The following is a 20892-nucleotide window of genomic DNA, read 5'->3' on the forward strand; positions in this document are numbered from 1 at the left end:
ATTCTCAAAGGACGAATGCAATGTATTTGCGATGTGGCTGACTAGATTTAGGATTAAGGTCTGTGACCATCCAACATCTCATTCAAATTTATACACCTCTACTGTGCGGTACTTTATTTTGAATCACTGTTGTTTCAAAATATCTCTGCATACATAATCCTGAGACTTTGTGAGACTTAGTCATGTGACTTTGTGAGACTTAGTCATGTGTATTTGTGCACATGTTGTATTTGTCTGCTTGGGCTACCATAAAAAATACACAGGCTGGGTGGCTTAAGCAACAGGGATTTATTTTCTCAGTTCTGGAAACTAGAAGTCTATGATTAGGGTACTAGCCTGGCTGTGTTCTGGTGAGGACTCTTCCTTATGTGCAGATGGTCACCTTCTCACTGTGTCCTCACGTGGCAGAGAGTAAGATCTTTAATGCCTCTCCTTATAAGGGCACTAATTCCTTCATGAGGGACCCACCTTCATGACCTCATCTAAACCTAATCACCTCCGCAAGGTCCCACCTTCAAATATCATTACCTTGCAGGTTAGGGCTTTGACATGTGAATTTGGTGGGACAGAATGGTGGCGGGGGCAACACAATTCAGTCCACAGCATGTGTGCTCATGTGTGTGCTTGGCGTGAACACAGAAATGGTGCATAATGAACCAGCAAGGTCTGGAACACATTGCCATTAGGGAGTGAGGAGGGATTGTGAGGGTTAGTCCTGGCTTCTACTCAGCTCTTCTTTTACCAGAGAGGAATGAAAACTCTATCACTGTGAGATCAAGGTTTTAGGATCTCTCATTGGCTTTCTAGAATATTCTACCAAATGTGAAAACTGCAAAGATTTTTTTCTAAAACATAAAAAAACCCTAGTTGAATCAGATATGGTGATTTCTGACTCATAACTGTAGGTAATTATAGTTAGTTCCTGAACGAAAAGTGGTAGTTGCCCAGAAGGTTTGAAGAGGGCAGCAGCTAGCTAAGAGGCTTGTTTAGCAGTGTGACTCCTTCATTGTCTCGTGTCTAACACTGCCTTTATCTGCCCCACACTCTTGACCACTTTCCCCCTCTCCACACCAGGAGTTTTTCAGTCAGCTGGATCAGAGGGTGCTCAATGCTTTCCTGAAAGCTTGTGATGAACTCACCGACATTCTCCCTGAGCAGGAACAGCAGGGCCTACAGGAAGCCGTTAGAAAGCTCCACAAACAGTGGAAGGTGAGTCAGGACAACATGGGAGTGTCGTGTGTCTTGGATGATGGGAGAGAGCGTGAGGGTGTGAAGGTTCAACTGTCAGAGAAATTTAGAAATCAGGGAAAGTTGTCATAGTTACTTTTCCCATTGAAAAAGCTGAACTTGAATAAAACAGGGTAAAATATGATAGAATTTTGTTATTCCTATTTTTAAGTAGCATCAGTTTTATCATAGTACTTACGACTACTCTTTTTCTTTTCCTGATTATTTTTGGGAGCAGGAACATCAAGGTGTTTAACTTTTTCAGCAACATTTCTTAAACTCGTCCCATCCTAGTTATGTTAGGTATGCTACTGAAGTTACAAGAAATATTTCTCATTTCAGTAGCATACCTAACATAATATCTACATTATATATATATAAGTATATGTAATTATGTATTATATATATCCATATATATTTGAAGTTTTCAAGGATTTTGCCATCTGGTTTAGCTTGTTATGATTTGAAACATATAAATAAAAACACTGATGCTAAGGATTCAATGATGAACAAAGCATATTCCTTTTCCCCCATAGAGCTTAGATTCCAGTAAGGGAGATGATTAGTTGCAAAATAATAAAAGTAGAATATATAATAAGTCCCCAAAAATATATTGTGTAGGCAATATATTGATGAAAGCTTTGAAAGAGAGAAGTGAGCCCACTTGGAGAGCGGAAAACAATGAAGCAGATAATTAGTTTTGAGCTAGGACCTTAAAGAAGCAGCAGATCTGGGGGTGATGGGGACAAAGAAAGAAAGCCAGAGGGTGTACCAGCGGGGACGCAGGGATCCACGGGGTTCAGCCTGACTGGAGTGTCTTGCATGGGGCCTGTCCCATGGAAGCCGACTTGAGAATCTGCATGTCAGGGGAAGCAGCTGCAGGAGAACAGAGACCCTTTGAAGGTGTCATCTTTGAGGTGGACTGGAGGAAGCTGCTCAAGCAGCACATTCACAGTGCTGCTCTGAGGGAATATTGAGTGGTGAATTTCATATGTACTAGAGGAAGGAGTCACGGGGTCCAGAAGATAGGCAGCTGGAACACTCTCTATCAGGTCGTGTTATTGATACTTTCTGGATTTTTTTTTAACTTTTTTTTTTTGGCTGCGTTGTGTCTTCATTGTTGCATGCAGGCTTTCTCTAGTTGCGGCGAGTGGGGGCTACTCTTGGTTGTGGTGTGCGGGCTTCTTATTGCGGTGGCTTCTTTTGTTGCGGAGCACAGGCTCTAGAGTGCAGGCTCAGTAGTTGTGGTGCACGGGCTTAGTTGCTCCGCGGCATGTGAGATCTTCCGGGACCAGGGATCGAACCCCTGTCCCCTGCATTGGCAGGCGGATTCTTAACCACTGCACCACCAGGGAAGTCCCCAGATTTTTTTTTTAATCTCATTAATGTAGACTAAAAAATCAGCCCTTTGAATAAGAAAAACACAGTTAAAGAAATTCTTTTTTAAAAAACAACAAAGACCTACTGTATAGCACAGGGAACTATAATCAATATTTTATAATAAACTATAAAGTAAAAAAATCTGAAAAAATAGATATATATGTATATATAACTGAATTACTTTGCTGTACACCCGAAACTAACACAATGTTGTAAATCAACTCTGCTTCAATAAAAATTAAAAGAAAGAAATACCTTTTTGCTTGCTCAATTTGAAAATTAAAAAAAATAAGATGCTTAAAGAAATCCAGGCTTTTTAAGATGTCTTTGCAGCTTAATATTATCATATATGTACTATGGAGTAGAGACTATAATTGAAGGCTGTATTTTATTTTACATACACACACACTTTTAAACTCTCTAGGATATAATCTGTCCTATTCTTTCCAAAGCCCTAACTCATTTTTCTCATCAATTATCTCAGTGTTTTATTTTAAAGATAATCTTTTAAATCCATAGGAGACAGGTTGGCTAAAATTAAATTGTAGGACTAAAGGTAATGATGAAGCTTATGTTTGTATCAAAGAAGAATGTAAAAAGTTTCACGTTGTTTGCGTGCTGGCTTGCTCATTTTCTCAGTGTATGCTCTGAGGAAAAGAAGACATGGCAGATGGTCAGAGCTGTGGGCTGTTTAATCCTGGCTTTTTCACTGATAATGTTTCCTTGAGTTCCTTCCCTTGTGTAGTGAGTATAGTATCTGTCCTTCCTACCTCACAGGGCTGTTGACAAAATTTAAAGGGACACATGCTAGGAAGAGGGTATGTGGAATCAGTGTGTGATGTAAATTTAGATTCAAATCTAGTTTTTCTGCTTAACCCTGAGCCTCAGTGGTCTAATCTTTAAAACAGGAACATTAATACTGTGTGGGGCTATTGTAAAAATTAGGCAGAATAATCACTGTGGAAACACACAACTAACAGCAGGCTGAAAAGATTTTCTGTGGTCCTGGTACTTGGAAAAATACAAAGCACAGCAGCCCAATGAAGACAATAAGGATTAAATCATATTGGTCCTCAAGGGACTCTTTCAGGTTTTCTGCCACTTCAGTTGGAAATGTACAGAAATGGTATCTTATTTTTCGGAATCGTCCCATGGCATGTAGGATCTTCAAGGAGAAGCTCCATATCATTTGCTTCACCTGAAGATCGAGGTGGAGAAGAACATGTTCTTAGCTTCTGTAGAAGAATGCAGAGCTGAGCTGGACCGAGAGACCAAGCTGGTGCCCCAGGAAGGCAGCGAAAAGATCATCAAAGAGCACAGGGTACGTCGCACACACCCTGAGTGCAGGGCCTCAAAGTCACAATGTTCCTTCAAGCATAGAGCTGATCCTTTCATTTGGGTCTGAAAACACTCAATAGCTTAATTACTTTATACTGCTAGACTAGATGAGTATCTGCTATGAAAATTTGAAAGTCTTGCATGGATTCTCACAGGGATTATAAAAACGTTTATTGCTCATTAGATCTTCTTCAGTGACAAGGGTGCTCATCATCTCTGTGAGAAAAGGTTACAGCTTATTGAAGAACTCTGTCTGAAACTCCCAGTCCGGGACGCTGTACGGAACACACCTGAGAGCTGTCACGTGACCCTCAAGGAGCTCAGAGCTACCATTGACAGCACCTACACGAAGCTGGTGGAAGACCCAGACAAGTGGAAGGACTACACCAGCAGGTAGTCTTGGGGTTGTTCCCAGAGAAGGATGTAGTCTTTCCTAATTCTGTTAATTCAGGCATCTTTGCAAAACAAGCCATGATGTATGTTTCATCTCACGCAAGAAAGATAATCAGATGGTACAGTCGTGTTCATGCTCTAGAAATGCCTCATTTAATTTAAAGAATGAGTTTCAGTCAGAAACAGGGTGAAGCACTTTACTTCCAAGTGACCCAGATGTTGTCTCTTTGAAGCAGAATTAGGCAATCCCTTTCTCCCCGATTTCCTCACATCCCCCAAAAGGGACATCTGCCTCTTTGGGTTTCTGGCTCACTCAGGTGGAGACACGTAAGGCCAGACTTCAGGTGGTACCTTCCTCACTCGCAGGTGCCCAGGCTCTAGGACACATCCTCCTCCACCGCCGAGCCCCATCCGCTCTGCCTCCTCTTTCCTTCAAGTGCCTGAGCACAGGGGCAGCCATTCCTGTGGAAGGAACCATTGCCGGGAAATTTGTTAATCAGTTTGCTAATCAGTCGAATGAAATCTGTTAACCAATTTTCTAATCAGTTGATTGTTAAATTTCCATAAATAAATTCAAAATAGAAAATGTATTCTAACCATGGGGATATTTTCTCCCTTTAATAAGTCAATACCTGTGTTATTTCAGAATCTCTGAGTTCTCCTCTTGGATATCTGCAAAGGAGACCCAGTTGAAGGGGATTAAGAACAAGGCCATTGATACTGCCAACAGTGGAGAGGTTAAATGTGCTGTAGAGGTAAGTTCTGGGCCATTTTTTGTTATTAGAAAATATCCATGAATAAAAAAATAATGATAACTGTCTAACTGATGTTTTCTTTCTATAAAAAAATTAACTTCCTGAAAATTGTCTTAAAATAAGTTTTCTCCTGGTACTGTGGAGAACTGCAGGTTTTTTTTTTTCTATGGAATCATGTTAGCTTTGAGATTTAGTCATGCTCAGTGGTGCCTCTAATGCATCTTTAGCTAATGGGGAATCCTGAGAGGAAAATTACATGAATGGGTGTACAACACAGCAGAGATTTAGGAACTGTCATAGAAAACAAGAACCCTATAGGTTTTTATACATTTTCAGCTACTCAAAAGCCAGGTATGGAAAATGAGGGAATTGGGCAAGGTCTCTAAGCATCATTTCTATGTCACTTTCAGCCTGGATTGGATCAGCCTCTGTGAGCATGAGTACTGCCTGATAAGCCCAGCCAGGGCAACAGAACCTCAGACCTGAACCCAGTTTGCATTCTATGGATGGCACACAGCAATCCTCTCCCTCTTGGCTTGGCTCTTAATTTTGTAGACACATGCTATGGTGAACATTCTTTATCTTTCAGCATTTTACACCCTTGCAAGTCACAGAGTTGCTGTTAATGAGAATTTATTTCCTTTCTATTCCTATCCTCCGATTTCCATTTTTTTCCTGTTAAATTTATAATCCCTTTAAATGCTAAAGGTACTCAATGATATCATCCTACACCTGTAGGAGCATATTTATATTTGCTATTGGTTGCTGTTATAGTACCAAAAAAATTCACATCTTAGAATGAAGAAATCACTTGCTTCTAAAACCAACCATTTTCCTCCATATGCCTTTGCCCTGTAAGACCCTCTTGTAGCACTTGGAGGCCCACAGCTCTCATCTACCCAGAGCTGGTGTAGGAGGGAGAGGCTGCCCCAGTCACCATTGCCCTGGTCCCTAGACCTACGAGGGCTGTGGTCCGGAGTCTTTCTGGCATCGTCTTGGCCAGTCAACTCTCCCTTCCTGGATTACAGCTGAGTTCCTGTTTGTGCTTCTTACAGTCTGGGGTATTGACTTCCAGAAACTAAACAAAATGAGGCATAATTATGAGTTAATGAAGTTAAAATAAATCTTTAGGGCATCTATTATAATATTCAACAAGTAAATTCTTCAACAAGAGAAATCCACTAATTTAAAAAAGGACTCTTTCTTTTTTTTTTCTTCAAAAAAATACTACATTCCTTCCAGCTCACAGAAAATAAGGTGACAAAGTATATAATTCCCAATTTCACGTATTCTTCTACAGTACTTTTAGAAGCATCTTTGTTGTGATCAAGGAAATATATAGACATCTAATTATGGAGGTAATTTTTTGGCACAGAGAGTACTGATTTTACACATTGGGTATTGGAGTTGGGGAAACATTTCTTTCTACCACTTGTAGACTTTGTTAAAGATGTGAACAAAAAGTGAAATAAGCAGGCATTCTCTTGGTGAATGAATGCCTGGCTCTCCTACCTCCACCTTACAAACCTTCTTAGGTTGAGTACTTTCTTGCTGGAAAGTTATGATTCACAGTTGTATTTTGTTCATCAAAGGTGTTCTTTCATTCCAGGAGATCAGAAATGGTGTTACCAAAAAAGGCGAGACTCTCAGCTGGCTGAAATCCAGGCTTAAAGTTTTGATTGAAGTTTCTTCTGAGAATGAAGCCCAAAAGCAAGGAGATGAGCTGGCAAAATTATCTAGTTCCTTCAAGGCTCTTGGGACTTTGTTGTCAGAGGTAAAGCATTTACTCATCCTCTAAATGGACAACTCGGGGTGAAGAATCTGGAAGGTTCCTTTGGGTTGCAGTTTAACAAGTAATTTTATAAAGAATGTGTAGTTTAAACAGAATAGCTCAGATACTTATGTATATGAAGATTGGTGGGGAAGATGAGCAGGATGTTTGCTTTATGGTCTGTGACGTTATTGGTTGTTAGTTCAGGTTAACTATCTATATTTAAAGTACAAAGCTTATAGATCCACACTTTGACTCTTACTAAAAGCATTCTTTCATGGTCAGTTTAAGGTTAACAAACCAGGCTTGAGAGTCAAACGAGCCCAGTTCTAGAGCTTAACTCTGATACCCCATTTCCTACGTAACCATGAGCTTGTCATTTAACATCTCTGGACCTTGATTTATGTACTTGTAAAACAGGGATAAAAATACTTACCCCAAAAGGTGATGTCAAGAATTGAATGCAATGATGTATGTAAAGCACTTAGTACAGTGCCTGGAACAGAGTAAATAACTGATAGCTAGTAATAATAAAATATTCATGTTGAGTCAGCAGGCCAGTAAAGTCTCTTTCAGGCAAGATCTACTCATTTTAAACTTGATATACATTTCAATGTTTATAGTCCTTTGTATATTATACAAACCCATCTACTCCATTTCTAGTAGGGCCACGTCTACCCTTGAAAGAATACTTTTACTGACCAGGTTGTCTTACGAATCTGATGAGTTTGTACATGGGAAGATAATGTAAGAATGTAAAGTATAATAAATAGTTATCAGGATTTCTTGAAATCATTTATAAACTAGCATGGAAAAATGATCACTTGGATGACAAAGTTCCCTGATTCTGAAAGATCTGAAATTCTCTATAGAAAAATTAGATGTCCCTAATCTAACAGTTTGATCGATTGATTTTTCATGAAAATCTAGGTTGAAAAGATGTTAAGCAACTTTGGAGACTGTGTCCAGTACAAAGAAATAGTCAAAAGTTCCCTTGAAGAGTTAATGACTGGCTCTAAGGAAGTCCAGGAAGAAGCTGAGAAGATCTTGGACACTGAAAATTTGTTTGAAGCACAGCAACTACTCTTTCATCACCAGGTAGAATGCCTGTTTACTTCAGTGCATTTATGCAAAATTGTTTAGTTACTGAGAGCCAGAGAGACGGAGAGTAAGTCTATCCACTGACTGGAGGGGGGAAGATGGGGAGCTTGGGAGGCAACTCAGATGAATAGTTAAAAAAAAACTTGGCACTTCTGTTCGTTCTATTAAACATTAAATATTTTAGAACATCTTGCAAGATAAATTCTCAGCCAGAGCGATTTGATGGTACCAAAAAGTTTGAGGAACATTGTGGAAGAAAAGTTGATTTTGCTATGAAACCCTTCATAAAATTGTCCTTTGCTAAATTGCTAAATGGTCCTTTTCATAACAGAGAAGGAAAGCATAAACAAACTACTTCATATTTGAGATCACTATCCTTTTATTATGTTGCAATCTTTGCTCTTCAATTTACAAGTTTGAATACACCCTGGTTTGGGAAATTATAAATTAACATGAAGTACCAGTCTTTTCTGAAGAGTGTGCTCCTACAAAGGATTAGAACCAGAACTAAAGAAATTCTGGTACATATATTGATAATTAACAATTTTAATCAGCTTTACTTGTCAAACTCAACATAAGTGGAAGTATGACTTTCAAATTAATCTAATGACAGAATTTTAGCTAACTTAATATATAAGAAAATGTTAGCTAATTTTATATGTAATCATATATCAAAATGGAAGTTGCATTAAAAGTATATGTAGGGGGTTTCCCTGGTGGCGCAATGGTTGGGAGTCCGCCTGCCTAGGCAGGGGACGCGGGTTCGTGCCCTGGTCCGGGAAGCTCCCACATGCCGCGGAGTGGCTGGGCCCGTGAGCCATGGCCGCTGAGCTGGCGCGTCCGGAGCCTGTGCTCCACAAAGGGAGAGGCCTCAGCGGTGAGAAGCCCGCGTACCACAAAAAAAAAAGTATATGTAAAAGAGCATCCTTTAGGCTTTATAGATTTACTTAATAATTATAGAAAGGCTGTGAGTCCAAAAGAAAATAACGCTTAGTGTTATATTGTTCTCAATCACTGTAAAAGTTTGTTTGGATTTCAGTTTACTTTAAATCAGAGAAATATGAGATTATAGATATTGACATTAATATTTAAAAACTCTTCACATTTCTTGGACCAGGTGCTTGGCTATATGGGTGTGTTTACTTTGTGAAAATTCATAAGCTGTATTTTGAGATTTGTGTACCATTCTGTTTGTACATTATACTTCAATAAAAAGTTTACTTTAAAACATAACTTTCCCCAAATATCTCAGACTATTAATCATTCTGAATATACCCTGGAATTAAATCTCTTCATATTAGCATTTTTACAGCATGGATAATTTTAAAAAATTGGAGTTGGGACTTTGTGTTTTTAGGCAGAATATAGTTCTTTAAGGAGAATTATGTCAAATGAATAGTTCTGCCAAATTCCATCTATAGTATTGCACGAAATATTAAATGTTATCTAAATTAGCACACAATTAAAACACTCTGGCCAAATTAATTATGCTGTTTCCCATTAAAAACCATAAAATATTTATAAATAATGCCCATCTTTGATTACTATAGAGCCTTCATTACCATCTTAATTACTCATCCTAAGTTTAAAATGCAGTTTGGCCCCCTGCTGCGGGAGATTGTACCTTTCCATAACTATTAAAGTGTGGGTGTTTATGTCCCTGCCTGGGTGCTTAGAGAGTTAACATTTCTATCCATCTGTTGAACAAATGCTTCCAGCAAAAGACAAAGAGGATCAATGCAAAGAAGAGGGACGTGCAGCAGCAGATCGCACAGGTTCGGCAGGGAGAAGGTGGGCTGCCTGGCCGAGTCCCAGAGGAGCTGCAGAAGCTAGAGAGCACCCTGGACAACATGGAGCACAACCGGGAGAAGCAGGAGCGCCGCATCCAGGTAGGAGACTGGAAGTTATGTCATGGGCTATATTAACTTCCGGGTCACAGGTTACACGTCTCCTACTAGCGGGAGCAAAGGTTTATTGTTCCCACCTCTGAGGCGCCCGCATTCCATTAAACACTTACACGAGTTATCTCTTTTAATCACAGCATCAGCCTTGTGAGATAGGTACTGTAATTAGCACATTTTCCAAGTGTGGATGCTTAAAAACAAAGAGTTAGAGGATTTTCCCTGAAATCACAGAGCAGTGATCAATTGTAAACCCAGGATTTTAATCCACACTTGTCTGAATCCAGAAATTTATGTTGGATTATTTCACTTTTCTGGACAGTCCAGCAGTCACACCTTTATGGTTTATTGTGTCCTTAACACATTAACTTAAAAAAGTTCTTGGATATTTTTTCCCCCTGCTCACTGCCTGCTGCACTTCCTTCTCTCTCTTTCATCCTTTCTTTTTTTTTTTTTGAGAGACATTGGGAGGGTTTCTTTCTTTTGTCCCTTATCTATAGTTAAGTAATATCCTAAGATTCATAGGACTTTATAGCAGATTAAAAAAACTCAGACTCTTAGGCCATACATCCTCTTTTGGTAGATGAATTGAGACTCAAAAGGAGAATTCTTATAGAAGACATTAAAATCATTTTTATTCTGTGTAATTGTTTGACATTTGAACTGACAGTTAACTGGAAGTTAATAGCCTGACAAATGAATGGAAATGTGACAATATTTTGTGATACATTCTGGTAATTCATAACATCATATGTTATTTATTTTTTCTAATTTAGGTCACATTAAGAAAATGGGAGAGATTTGAAACAAACAAAGAGACAGTGGTCAGATACCTTTTTCAAACAGGTTCCAGCCACGAGCGCTTCTTGAGTTTTAGCAGTTTGGAAAGCTTATCTTCAGAATTGGAACAAACAAAGGTATATTGGCAAGACCACATAGTCCCTTGGTACCCATTATCCCCAAGAAAAACTGTGTTTCATTTCATTACTTATTATAATTATTTAATCAATTTTTATTGTTTACTTATGATTCACTCTTCAACACATTGGTCACGTTGCTCTGGGGAATGAAAATATAAATAAGATTGAAACATCAAGATGTTTTCATTAAAGTGGGAAATAGTTTCCTAATAGATGGATAAATTTCTAAAACATCTTTCTGAAGTCAGTGATATTTTGAACTGAAACTTGAAGGGCAGGTAAGACATAGAAAAGCAGAGTTTGGGGCAGAAAACCAGCATTCCTGTAATGGGAAACGCCATGAAGTATAAAAGTGTGAGAAATGGGGATTCTCTGCTATAAAGCAGAAAAGGGGAGTGAAGTTGTAAAGGAAAGTTGGGCCGCATCACAAAGACTCTTGAAGACCTAAAGCATTACTCTCTAGGCTACGTGGAACCATTAGAGGTTTGTAAGAAAGAGAGTCACATGAGCAGAGCTGTCCTTTAGGGAGATGAGTTTTTAAGCAGGTGTAGAACATTGGAAGCATAAAAGTCTGGAGTCATGGGTTCTAGTTGTAAAGTTATTGCATGTGTACATGAATTAGGGTAATGGGGATGGCAATGGAGATATTGGGACATATGTAAAAGAGACAAAGTGAAGGAAAAAAGCATGATACCCAAGGTTCTGAGCCTGACGGAGACAATGGGAGCGAGACAAGAAATTGGAGTAGCTGTTAGTGGGGGAAGGTGAACGACTGCGTTTTGAACATATTGAGTTCGATGTCCAGTGGGACATCCAAGAGATAATATTTAGTAGATGTGCTTGTTAAGCTCAACCCTGTAAGCTCAAACACCTTGGACACTCAGAGCAGACCAGTAAATTTCTGCGACTCATTTAGAGGAGTTGTACAGGCCCCTTTGGTTCCTATTGCATGCGTTTTGGGTTTATAGAAAGACTGAATTAGTGTAGAAATGTGTTTGTCAATGTATAAGAAAGAACATTCTTACATCCATCCTTTCATAACCTTTAGCGAGGAAACCCCTGTGCTTCTGTTTTCTCACCAGTAAAAGGCTTCTGTGTCTCTTGTACTGTAAATTTGTCACTATTTCTCCTGTTATTAACTCACTGAGGAGTTTGAAGTTTTATAAGGCCACAGAATCTTTCAATTCTGTATGATTTTCATCAGCCATTTAAATAGAAAATTATTTTTTATTTTTAATTTTAATTATTTTACCTATTAATATATATCAGGTGTCTTTTATAAATACAAACACATATATTGTGTGAATTATCACATGGGTGTTCCTCCTGGGTTCCATCCAGAGTTTCTGATACCCTGCGGCTCTAACTCCTTTGAATTGGTTTGCCAGCTATAGATGAAACAAATGTGATCTTTTTGTCTTATTTCTAACATTCTCCTCAGCCAATAAATAACCTTGCATACTTTGGGATTGATTTAATGATGTGAACTAACAATTATTGAACATACACTATTTGCTGATCTAATCATTTGATGTTTATCATCTTCTTTAATCACCAAAATAATCCTTAGAGATAGGTACCATTATTAATCATGTGGTATAAATGAGGAAATATAAGGTACAAAGTTGTTACTGAATTTATCCAAGATCTCAGGATTACTAACTGGTGAGGTTGGGATGCAAACCCAAGAGGTCTGAGTCTAGAGCTCATAACCTCAGCCACCATATTATATATATATATATATATATATTTTTTGTGGTACGCGGGCCTCTCACTGTTGTGGCCCCTCCCATTGCAGAGCACAGGCTCCGGACGCGCAGGCTCAGCGGCCATGGCTCATGGGCCCAGCCGCTCCGCGGCATGTGGGATCTTCCCAGACCGGGGCATGAACCCGTGTCCCCTGCATCGGCAGGTGGACTCTCAACCACTGTAGCCACCAGGGGAGCCCACCATATTATATTTTCATTAAAAAACTGAGTTACTTTACTAATTGTTGATATACACTGCTGCACAAGCATATGTCATCTGGAATAATTGTTCTCTGTTTCTCTGCTTACTTGACATTGTTAATAGCCTTCACGTCTGCTGTAACCCTTGAGTGCTTGTGCTGAGGAACTTGAGGGCTTTCTGACTGCCAGTGTGTATTTATAGCAATATCATGTTTAATCTTCACAGGATGGCTTTACTGACGAGATGAAAATTCAATGAGTGGTGTGACTCAAGGTCCCACAGCTAGTTTGTGTGTGAAGGTCAGAGCCAAGTTTCAACTCTAGACCTATCTGATGCCAGAGTCCATTCTTTCCTGCTGCACCCTGCTGCCACTCATATGTCTTCTTAGGCCATAGAGATAAAGCCTTACAACATTATTCTAGTTTTGTTTAATTAGGTTTTTATCAACGTCATTCTGTTCTTCGGATTCCTCTGCATTGTGCTTTCCCCACACGTAGCTCCCACAAAAGGCTCTTAGATTGTATGTATATAAGCATTTGCAAACATAACTCTACTTTCTCCATGTGTTTTCCTGGGTTCAGGGAAACACTAGGGGGGGAAAACACTTTTATGCTTCTTATTTTATTCATGGGGTTCTGCGGTGATTCACAGATTTCACAATTGAATCTACAATGGCAGTAAGTTCACATATAGTGATAGTAGTTGCTTCTAACCACAGAATTTAATGTTGTGACATTAGTACATACTGTATTTTAGGATATTATAAATCTCTCTACCATAAGGAAGATGTACTTACTCATTTTTATTCTTTCAAATTGCAGGGTACTTCTCTGAAGTAATGTTGATCTTTCTATGAGGACGTTAAATCTTTCAAACATGAAGATGAAATAGTATTATGTAGTAACTATCTTATATGGCGTTATGTAATGATTTTGAGAGATGCTTTGTAGGAAAAGGTGGCTATCAGGAGTCTGACTTTTAAAAATTATTTACATTACTTATTTAGGAGAGAGCAGTTTCTGATCAAAATTTGAAGCTCCTCTGATATAATCCAGGAGAAGAAATGAGACCCTAAGTTACTTTTTTTTCCACTCAGGATTGTCTCTGGGTTTACCTTTTCTAATTCAGTATTCAATATATTTACCTGACAAAGTTGAGATAACTAAAATTTACCAGTGCCTCAAATATATGAAATTAATTTTTGAATTAAGGTGATTCACTATTATTGGAAATCAGTGTGTGAAATTTATAAACCATTTTATCCTCAATTTTATGTGAAGGTAGTAAAAAAGAAAGTGATAATAGGCATGCCAGAGTGCTGGGCACTTAACAATGAAATTGCTAATGAAATGTTAACAGTAATCTTTTGAGAAAACTATTACTATCTGCATTTTATGTGAAAGAGCCTGAAAAGTAATTTGCCAAAGATGAACAACTAGTAATTAGCAAATCCAGAACCCTAGTCCCGGTCTGAGTAGTTCAAAACTTATCTTCTTTCCCTCGTGTAGTATATGGATATATAGTAAACAAGATTTAACAGCATTAAGATCAGTTTATAGCTCTTTTCAGAGAACTAGTTAACAAAATGTTTTTTTAAAGATCAGTGATACTCTGTGTTGACTAAGATATCCTTCAGTTAAATAAACAAGTATTTATATTCACTGGCCTAGAAATCTGTTATCTTTATGACTGAAAAAAAAAATCACTGATGATCATTGCCCAACTAGCCTGTAATAAACTAACATATGTGTAGACAAGTTAATTACTATAATGTGGCTCAGAATTCTAAACAAAAAACCCCAACCGGGAGACAATGGAGTACACATTTTCTTGAGAATTGTTGGATAACTATGAAAGTAGTTCTCCAACTATGAAGGTCTGGTTGTGGTTTCACTTATGTAAAATGAAAATAATTTAACAAAGTGTCTATTTTGGCCATAATGAAAAAATGTCTGTTTTATTGCTAAGAATATTATATGCCAATATTCTTATATGTTTGAATCTATCTATTTATCTATCCATCTATTCTGGGGGAGATGGCAGTATGTGCAGTTTATTTGAGGGCAGAGTTTAATAGAAGATGCTGTTCTAACAATTATAATATCTTTTTTAGGAGTTTTCTAAACGAACAGAAGGTATTGCAGTCCAGGCTGAGAATCTTGTGAAGGAAGCTTCAGAGATCCCACTTGGGCCCAAGAATAAGCAGCTGCTTCAGCGGCAGGCCAAGTCAATCAAAGAGCAAGTCAAAAAATTAGAAGACACACTTGAAGAAGAGTATGTGCTTGACAAGTCCTAAACTTTCTTCTCTGAGATAAAGTTTCATACACTCTTTCCTGTATATTGTATTCAAAACATTCTTTTAAAATCTCCAAGTGTCTGTGTATTTCAGCATGTTTTGAGGAAGCAACTTACAATTCAAAAGAAAATATCACCAATAGAGAATCCAACATCTGTAACAGAGCAGAAAAATATAAGTGATGTGGGTTTTGCATCGTAAACTGATTCTGTTCATGAGAAAGCCATATTTATAAAATTTAAGTGGCCTTTGTACACTGGAGAAGGGAATCTAAAAAAAGAACCAATATTTAAGATAATTTTTTTACTGTATTATTCTGCTTTCACCAGTTAGAGGGAAGGGTAGATTTTTGGTTGTGTAGATTATAGGCCTAAATACATATGGCATAGACCAAGCATCTTCAACTCCAAGAAGCTCACAGAGCTTGCTTACAGTGCCTCAATATTCAAATTGTCACTGATTGTACACTATTTCCAAAAATTAATTTCAAAAATATATTTTATTTTTAAACATCTAGTGTTTAAATATCTAAAAAGAAAGAAAATAGTTTGGCCTATGGTATCCTGTTATGTACAAGATAGACACACACAAAAATTTGGAGGGGATAAACATATGACCGATGTTCCTCAAAATAATATGGCTGAACGGTTCTATTTTAAAGATTATTTAGTGGCAAATCACCAACATGTATTGTTTTTAAGGTATAGGACATAATTTCTAGATGGGTTTTAAAATGTAAAATTTGTTTTTAATACTATTAACACCTTATAATTAATGTTGTACCTTTGTCTAAACTTTAAAATTTATTAAATAATTTATTTAAAGTAAATTGTGACTTAAACCTTTAAATATTATCTATCAAGGTAGAAATAGTAAAACTTAGAGTTTATTAGAAAGGAAGTTACTTCCATTAGAAATATCCACTTGAATCTTTATTTCATTTAAAAAATTGAAATATAATATAGCGTGAATTAACTGTACTGATGAGAGCATAGACTCATCCAGGGTATACATTTGAGGCTGCAGTATTATTGAATTTGACAATCAGTGATGCCATTGTATTTTCCTTGATGTCTTCAAGTGCCTTTTGGTAAACAGGGAAATTCCTTCTTTTTTTTTTTTTTTTTTTTTTTTAACCCAAGGACTTAACAGTTCAATGATATACTCTTAGTTTCCCAGTCTTTTTCTAAACTGAAAGCCATAATCACCTGGTTGTATATGCATAACTATCACATGGTTATATGTGCATAACTAATACAAACTGGGAACCTATAATTGAAATTTTATTCACTAGATTTATTACAAATAAAGCCCAAGTTGTCTAAAAGCAGTTAGGGTGCTCATGTACAAGAATTTATAAAGTCTTTTAGAATCAAGGTCATACAGACATCTAAGAATATCTGAAATTGTTATAGATAATAGATTGCAGGTTCCATTCTAATAACAGAAACAGTTCCTGCGCAACAGCATGGGATTCAGATTACAGGCTTTATCTTGATTCATAAAGATGTATTTTATAAAGATCTCTGAGTATAAAGCATCACTGCAGTATCTCTCCTCTAAGAGCAAAAGGGCCATGCTGACAAAAGTAGGACTGTTAAAAAAAACTGTGTGCACTGGAATCAAGGTGAGAAGTTTGCTAAAATAAGTTCTGGCAACTACTGTTCACGGGCACAGTTTAACAAGGTTATGCCTGGATTCAAACCCTTTGGACCCAGCAATATTTTGTTCAAAGCACAGTTCCATCCATAACATAGCTTAGTGCTACCTCATTCTCAGAGGAGACAGGAATACTTGAGGACTGACTAACTCAGATCAAATCTGCATTTTTCCCCCCTGTTCTAATAGTTTCAGCTTTGATGTGGTCGCAAATGTCTTCACTATCTTTTCACCTGGTGATTTAAAGGAAAATGTATTGTTTTTCTCTATTAAGATACTGCATTTTATTTACTTAATTTGGTTAATTTTAGTATTAAAACCATGGAAATGGTGAAAAACAAGTGGAATCATTTTGGCACTAATTTTGAGACCCTGTCCGTCTGGATAACTGAGAAAGAAAAAGAACTCAGTGACTTGGAAACTTCGTCATCTGCCATGGACACACAAATCAACCAAATTAAGGTGACCTGCTCACAAGTTACATTTATAATCCATGTCTAGACTTTTTTTTTTTTTTTTCAGTATGTGGGCCTCTCACTGTTGTGGCCTCTCCCATTGTGGAGCACAGGCTCCGGACGCGCAGGCTCAGCAGCCATGGCTCACGGGCCCAGCCGCTCAATGGCATGTGGGATCTTCCCAGACCAGGGCATGAACCCGTGTCCCCTGCATCGGCAGGTGGACTCTCAACTACTGCGCCACCAGGGAAGCCCCATATCTAGATTTTAAGAGCGCCTTTCTTACATTTCATCAAATGCTATTTGTCCCCAGAACAAATCTATCATTGCTATGTGACTCTATTAAAATTAAATTCACACAAAATGCTGAGCTAAAAGGTCTTGATTGATACTGAGCAACACTTAATAGATGGAATTATGTATTAATATTGTCTGGCTTATGCATTCAAAGTCATTATTGTGTGCAATATCATTAAAATGTTTTTATGGTTACATTATTCTTTTCCTTGATTTTGAATTAACCCCATTAGAGTGCCCTGTTGATGGATTTGTACGCCATGAAATGTGTTCGTCATCTACAACCTTATTTTTAAGAACTATTCTAAATGTCTAGCTCAAGTATTGGTGGCATTTACCCTCACCAACCACAAGGAGGGTTTCAAGAAATTACTTTCTTCAGGTGAAGTAATCAGATTCCATCGATCTAATTGCTGGCATTTATGATGCCCTTGGGGGCATGGACTGAGATGCTCTGATATGTTATCCTCCAGTTCTAAAATAACCAAGTACATAGACTATCACCGTCCATTTCATTCAAGTAGCTTAAGGAAAAAAATGGGCTGAAAGAAATGAATTCTGAATGTTCATTTCTCTTTCTGTTATGCTATTTTTACACAACACATTTTCACAATTCAACCGCTTCTTTTTCGAACTCAGCTCATTTTTTTGGAGTGGGAAAACCCTTTGCCATTTCATTCGACTAAATATAGTAAAATAAATACCAAGGTGAGGGAATGTTTCACATTATGACTCAGAACAAGGCATTGCCATGTGCACAGTGGGAGGATGCAATATTGTTTAGCTAAGATTACAAGCCGTGCAGATTGCTTATCACACATCTTCTGCAGTCAAGGATACATGGAGTCTGGTGTATGCAGTCTAGCTTATGTCTTGTGTGATATACTAGGCAAAACAGATGCCCAGCCATTAAAGAATGAAATATGTTTAATCTTTAAAACTGTTTTTTAAAGTTGCCATTTAATTCTAAGAAAACAAAGAATAGCACATTTAAATAGTTTTGTCTCAACATTCTTCCTTCAAAAAATTTTGACGTACACAATTTAACTTGTTTATCCTTTCTCTAATTCATTTTTCTATTTTCTTAAACCTTAATTCCAGAACTTCTGAAATATGTCAGTGATCAAATGTCATCACATTGCTTTTAAGAAACAAAATGATTAAGTATTTTATTTTTAAGTATATAAACATTCAGTTGTGGATTTCCATGCCATCAGGCTGAAATACATTTTAATATTCCAATATGGCACTTTGAAAACTATCTAAAAATGAATATGAGTATCAGGAAAAATATATTTGCTAGAAATAAACAAAGATAGAGTTGAATACACTGTACTGTGTAGTTGGGGCTCATAGGTTCACTTTCTATTTCCAAACAGAAGACTACATTATAGGAAATATTCAAAATATATTAATACTTGTCATAGTATTTTCACTTCAAACTCTTAGGATTAAAATTAATGAAGCATTTGAGTGTTGTTGTGAAGATATTTACCTATAAGCCCATTTTTGTTATTACATGCTATTCCAAATTGACTAATTTCTTATTCCTAATTGATAACTCACAAATGATAAGAACATACACTGGGTTCATCTTCCATCTTCTGTTCATGGATTGGAAATTTCTTCTGCCACAGTCCAACAATATAATTATATAGTTTGCATCTATGAATTTGTTAATGCCATATATTACTCTAAGAACTAAGAACTTTCATCTTAACTAAGATGGTTTCACTGAGGTGTTGGAAACACCTAGAACAACTATTAGCACATAAAAAACTCAAAATACATTTGTTGAATTTATGAGTAATTTTTCCAAAAAAATCATCTTAAAAAACAGCAAAACAAAGAAAGATTGTATTAATGCTCAAACAACAAATATCTATCAGATATACCACTATAGTCATGAATATGAAAAATAAAAACAACTGATGTGTACCTGGCACTAATCTGATGCCAGCTATTTCCAAGAGTCTCATCTAAACAGAAGTTATTTCTGACTCTGTTGTCTCATCTAGACAGAAGTCACACATTTATTTTTTCTAGGGTAACAGTATTTTCTATTTAAATTATTTGAAACTGAGACTTGTCTGAATTTTTGGCTTTATTTTAATTGAATGATTTGGCCTTTTTTCTCAGAGATAGTTTTTCTTCTCTTATAAATAAATAAACCTCTGTTTATAAGAGGCCCCCCAACACATGCACACGCACGTGCATGTGCCCACTTTCGGTGCTTTTCTTGTGTTGGCTAATAGGTAAAATGTCCTCCTGCCCCAAATGGAAATCATAATCTGTAGGCTCCTTACTGTAGAGTCTGCAGCTAGTGAATAAAGCAGTGGTTCCCCAAGTGGATTTTCTGGGTCAGCAGCAGTGCATCACCTGGGAAGTTGTCAGAGCTGTGAAGTGGGCCCTGCCTGAGACCTAGTGAGTCTGACTCCCTGAGGTTGCAGCCAGGTGACCCTAATGTATTTGAAATTTGGAAACCATTGGCATAAAGTATAGGTGATAAATATGAAAAGACTGGGTTTAGGTAGGAGCAGAGTCAGAAAAGCTTTTAGTTTGGTAAAAATGAAATAGCTTCATTTTAGGAAAATTAAATGAATGCCAATATTAGCATTCCTATGAGTTTGGGAACATACTACTTCCCAGACCAGTTGGTCAAAACTCTTGATTCACAGGATAAGCAGAGAATTCTCTGTACCTTAAGAGAGACTGTAAGAGTTCCAGGGACATGTTCTTGCTTCACTGTGAGCAGGGGTGGCCTTTTCTCCTTATTCTCCATCCAGCGAGCATGCCCACCACCAGTTTGTATTTTTCAGACATTGTCTGCATACCTGTCCTCCCCAAACGAGGTCAGGAAACGCGTGGTGTTTGTTTGTAGCTAGCTGCTTTCTAATGGTGCAAGTATGTTGAAATGTCAGTTAAGGAAAAATTCTGCTGATTTTCTCTCTCTGCAGATGATTATATCATTTCAGGAAGGCAGGCTTGCTCAGCGTCCATTGTCATTTTTCTTGTTTTAAATATTAGGTCATGATTCAGGAAATAGAAAGTAAGATGAGCAGCATTACAGGACTAGAAGAAGCAGCTCAGTCTTTTGCTCAATTTATTACCACTGGAGAATCTGCTCGAATCAAAGCCAAGTTAACACAGGTAATAAGATACTGGGAAGAACTCCGAGAACAAGCACAGAGTCTGGAAGGAACAATCCTGGGACATTTATCTCAGCAGCAAAAGTTTGAAGAGAATCTTAAAAAGGTAACAATTGGTCCTTGTATGCTCAAGTTACCTATTTCACATTGCATTTTATAAATTGTCCAGAAATAATGGAATAAGGAAAAGACACAATATGCCAATTATTTACCAAGTTGTCAGTGATGACTGAGTTTGTAATTTATATGTAACCTTTTTTCAGAGAATATAAAAATGCCATTATATATTGTGTTCAGATA

General features: G+C 37.4%; 1 protein-coding gene across 1 annotated transcript in view; it reads left to right on the forward strand.

Moving 5' to 3' along the window:
• LOC132499746 (nesprin-1-like) overlaps positions 1-15032 on the forward strand; it is a 102552-nt gene extending 87520 nt beyond the window's left edge. Inside the window, exons 22-30 of the mRNA XM_060114312.1 lie at positions 1075-1209; positions 3770-3928; positions 4130-4338; positions 4985-5093; positions 6703-6867; positions 7795-7962; positions 9684-9854; positions 10643-10783; positions 14850-15032. Of these exons, the coding sequence (XP_059970295.1) occupies positions 1075-1209; positions 3770-3928; positions 4130-4338; positions 4985-5093; positions 6703-6867; positions 7795-7962; positions 9684-9854; positions 10643-10783; positions 14850-15032 (1440 nt within the window). The remainder of the gene's footprint in view (positions 1-1074; positions 1210-3769; positions 3929-4129; positions 4339-4984; positions 5094-6702; positions 6868-7794; positions 7963-9683; positions 9855-10642; positions 10784-14849) is intronic.
• The last annotated feature ends 5860 nt before the right edge of the window (positions 15033-20892 follow it).

The sequence above is a fragment of the Mesoplodon densirostris genome, chromosome 12 (genome assembly GCF_025265405.1).
Source record: "Mesoplodon densirostris isolate mMesDen1 chromosome 12, mMesDen1 primary haplotype, whole genome shotgun sequence".
NCBI lineage: Eukaryota > Metazoa > Chordata > Mammalia > Artiodactyla > Ziphiidae > Mesoplodon > Mesoplodon densirostris.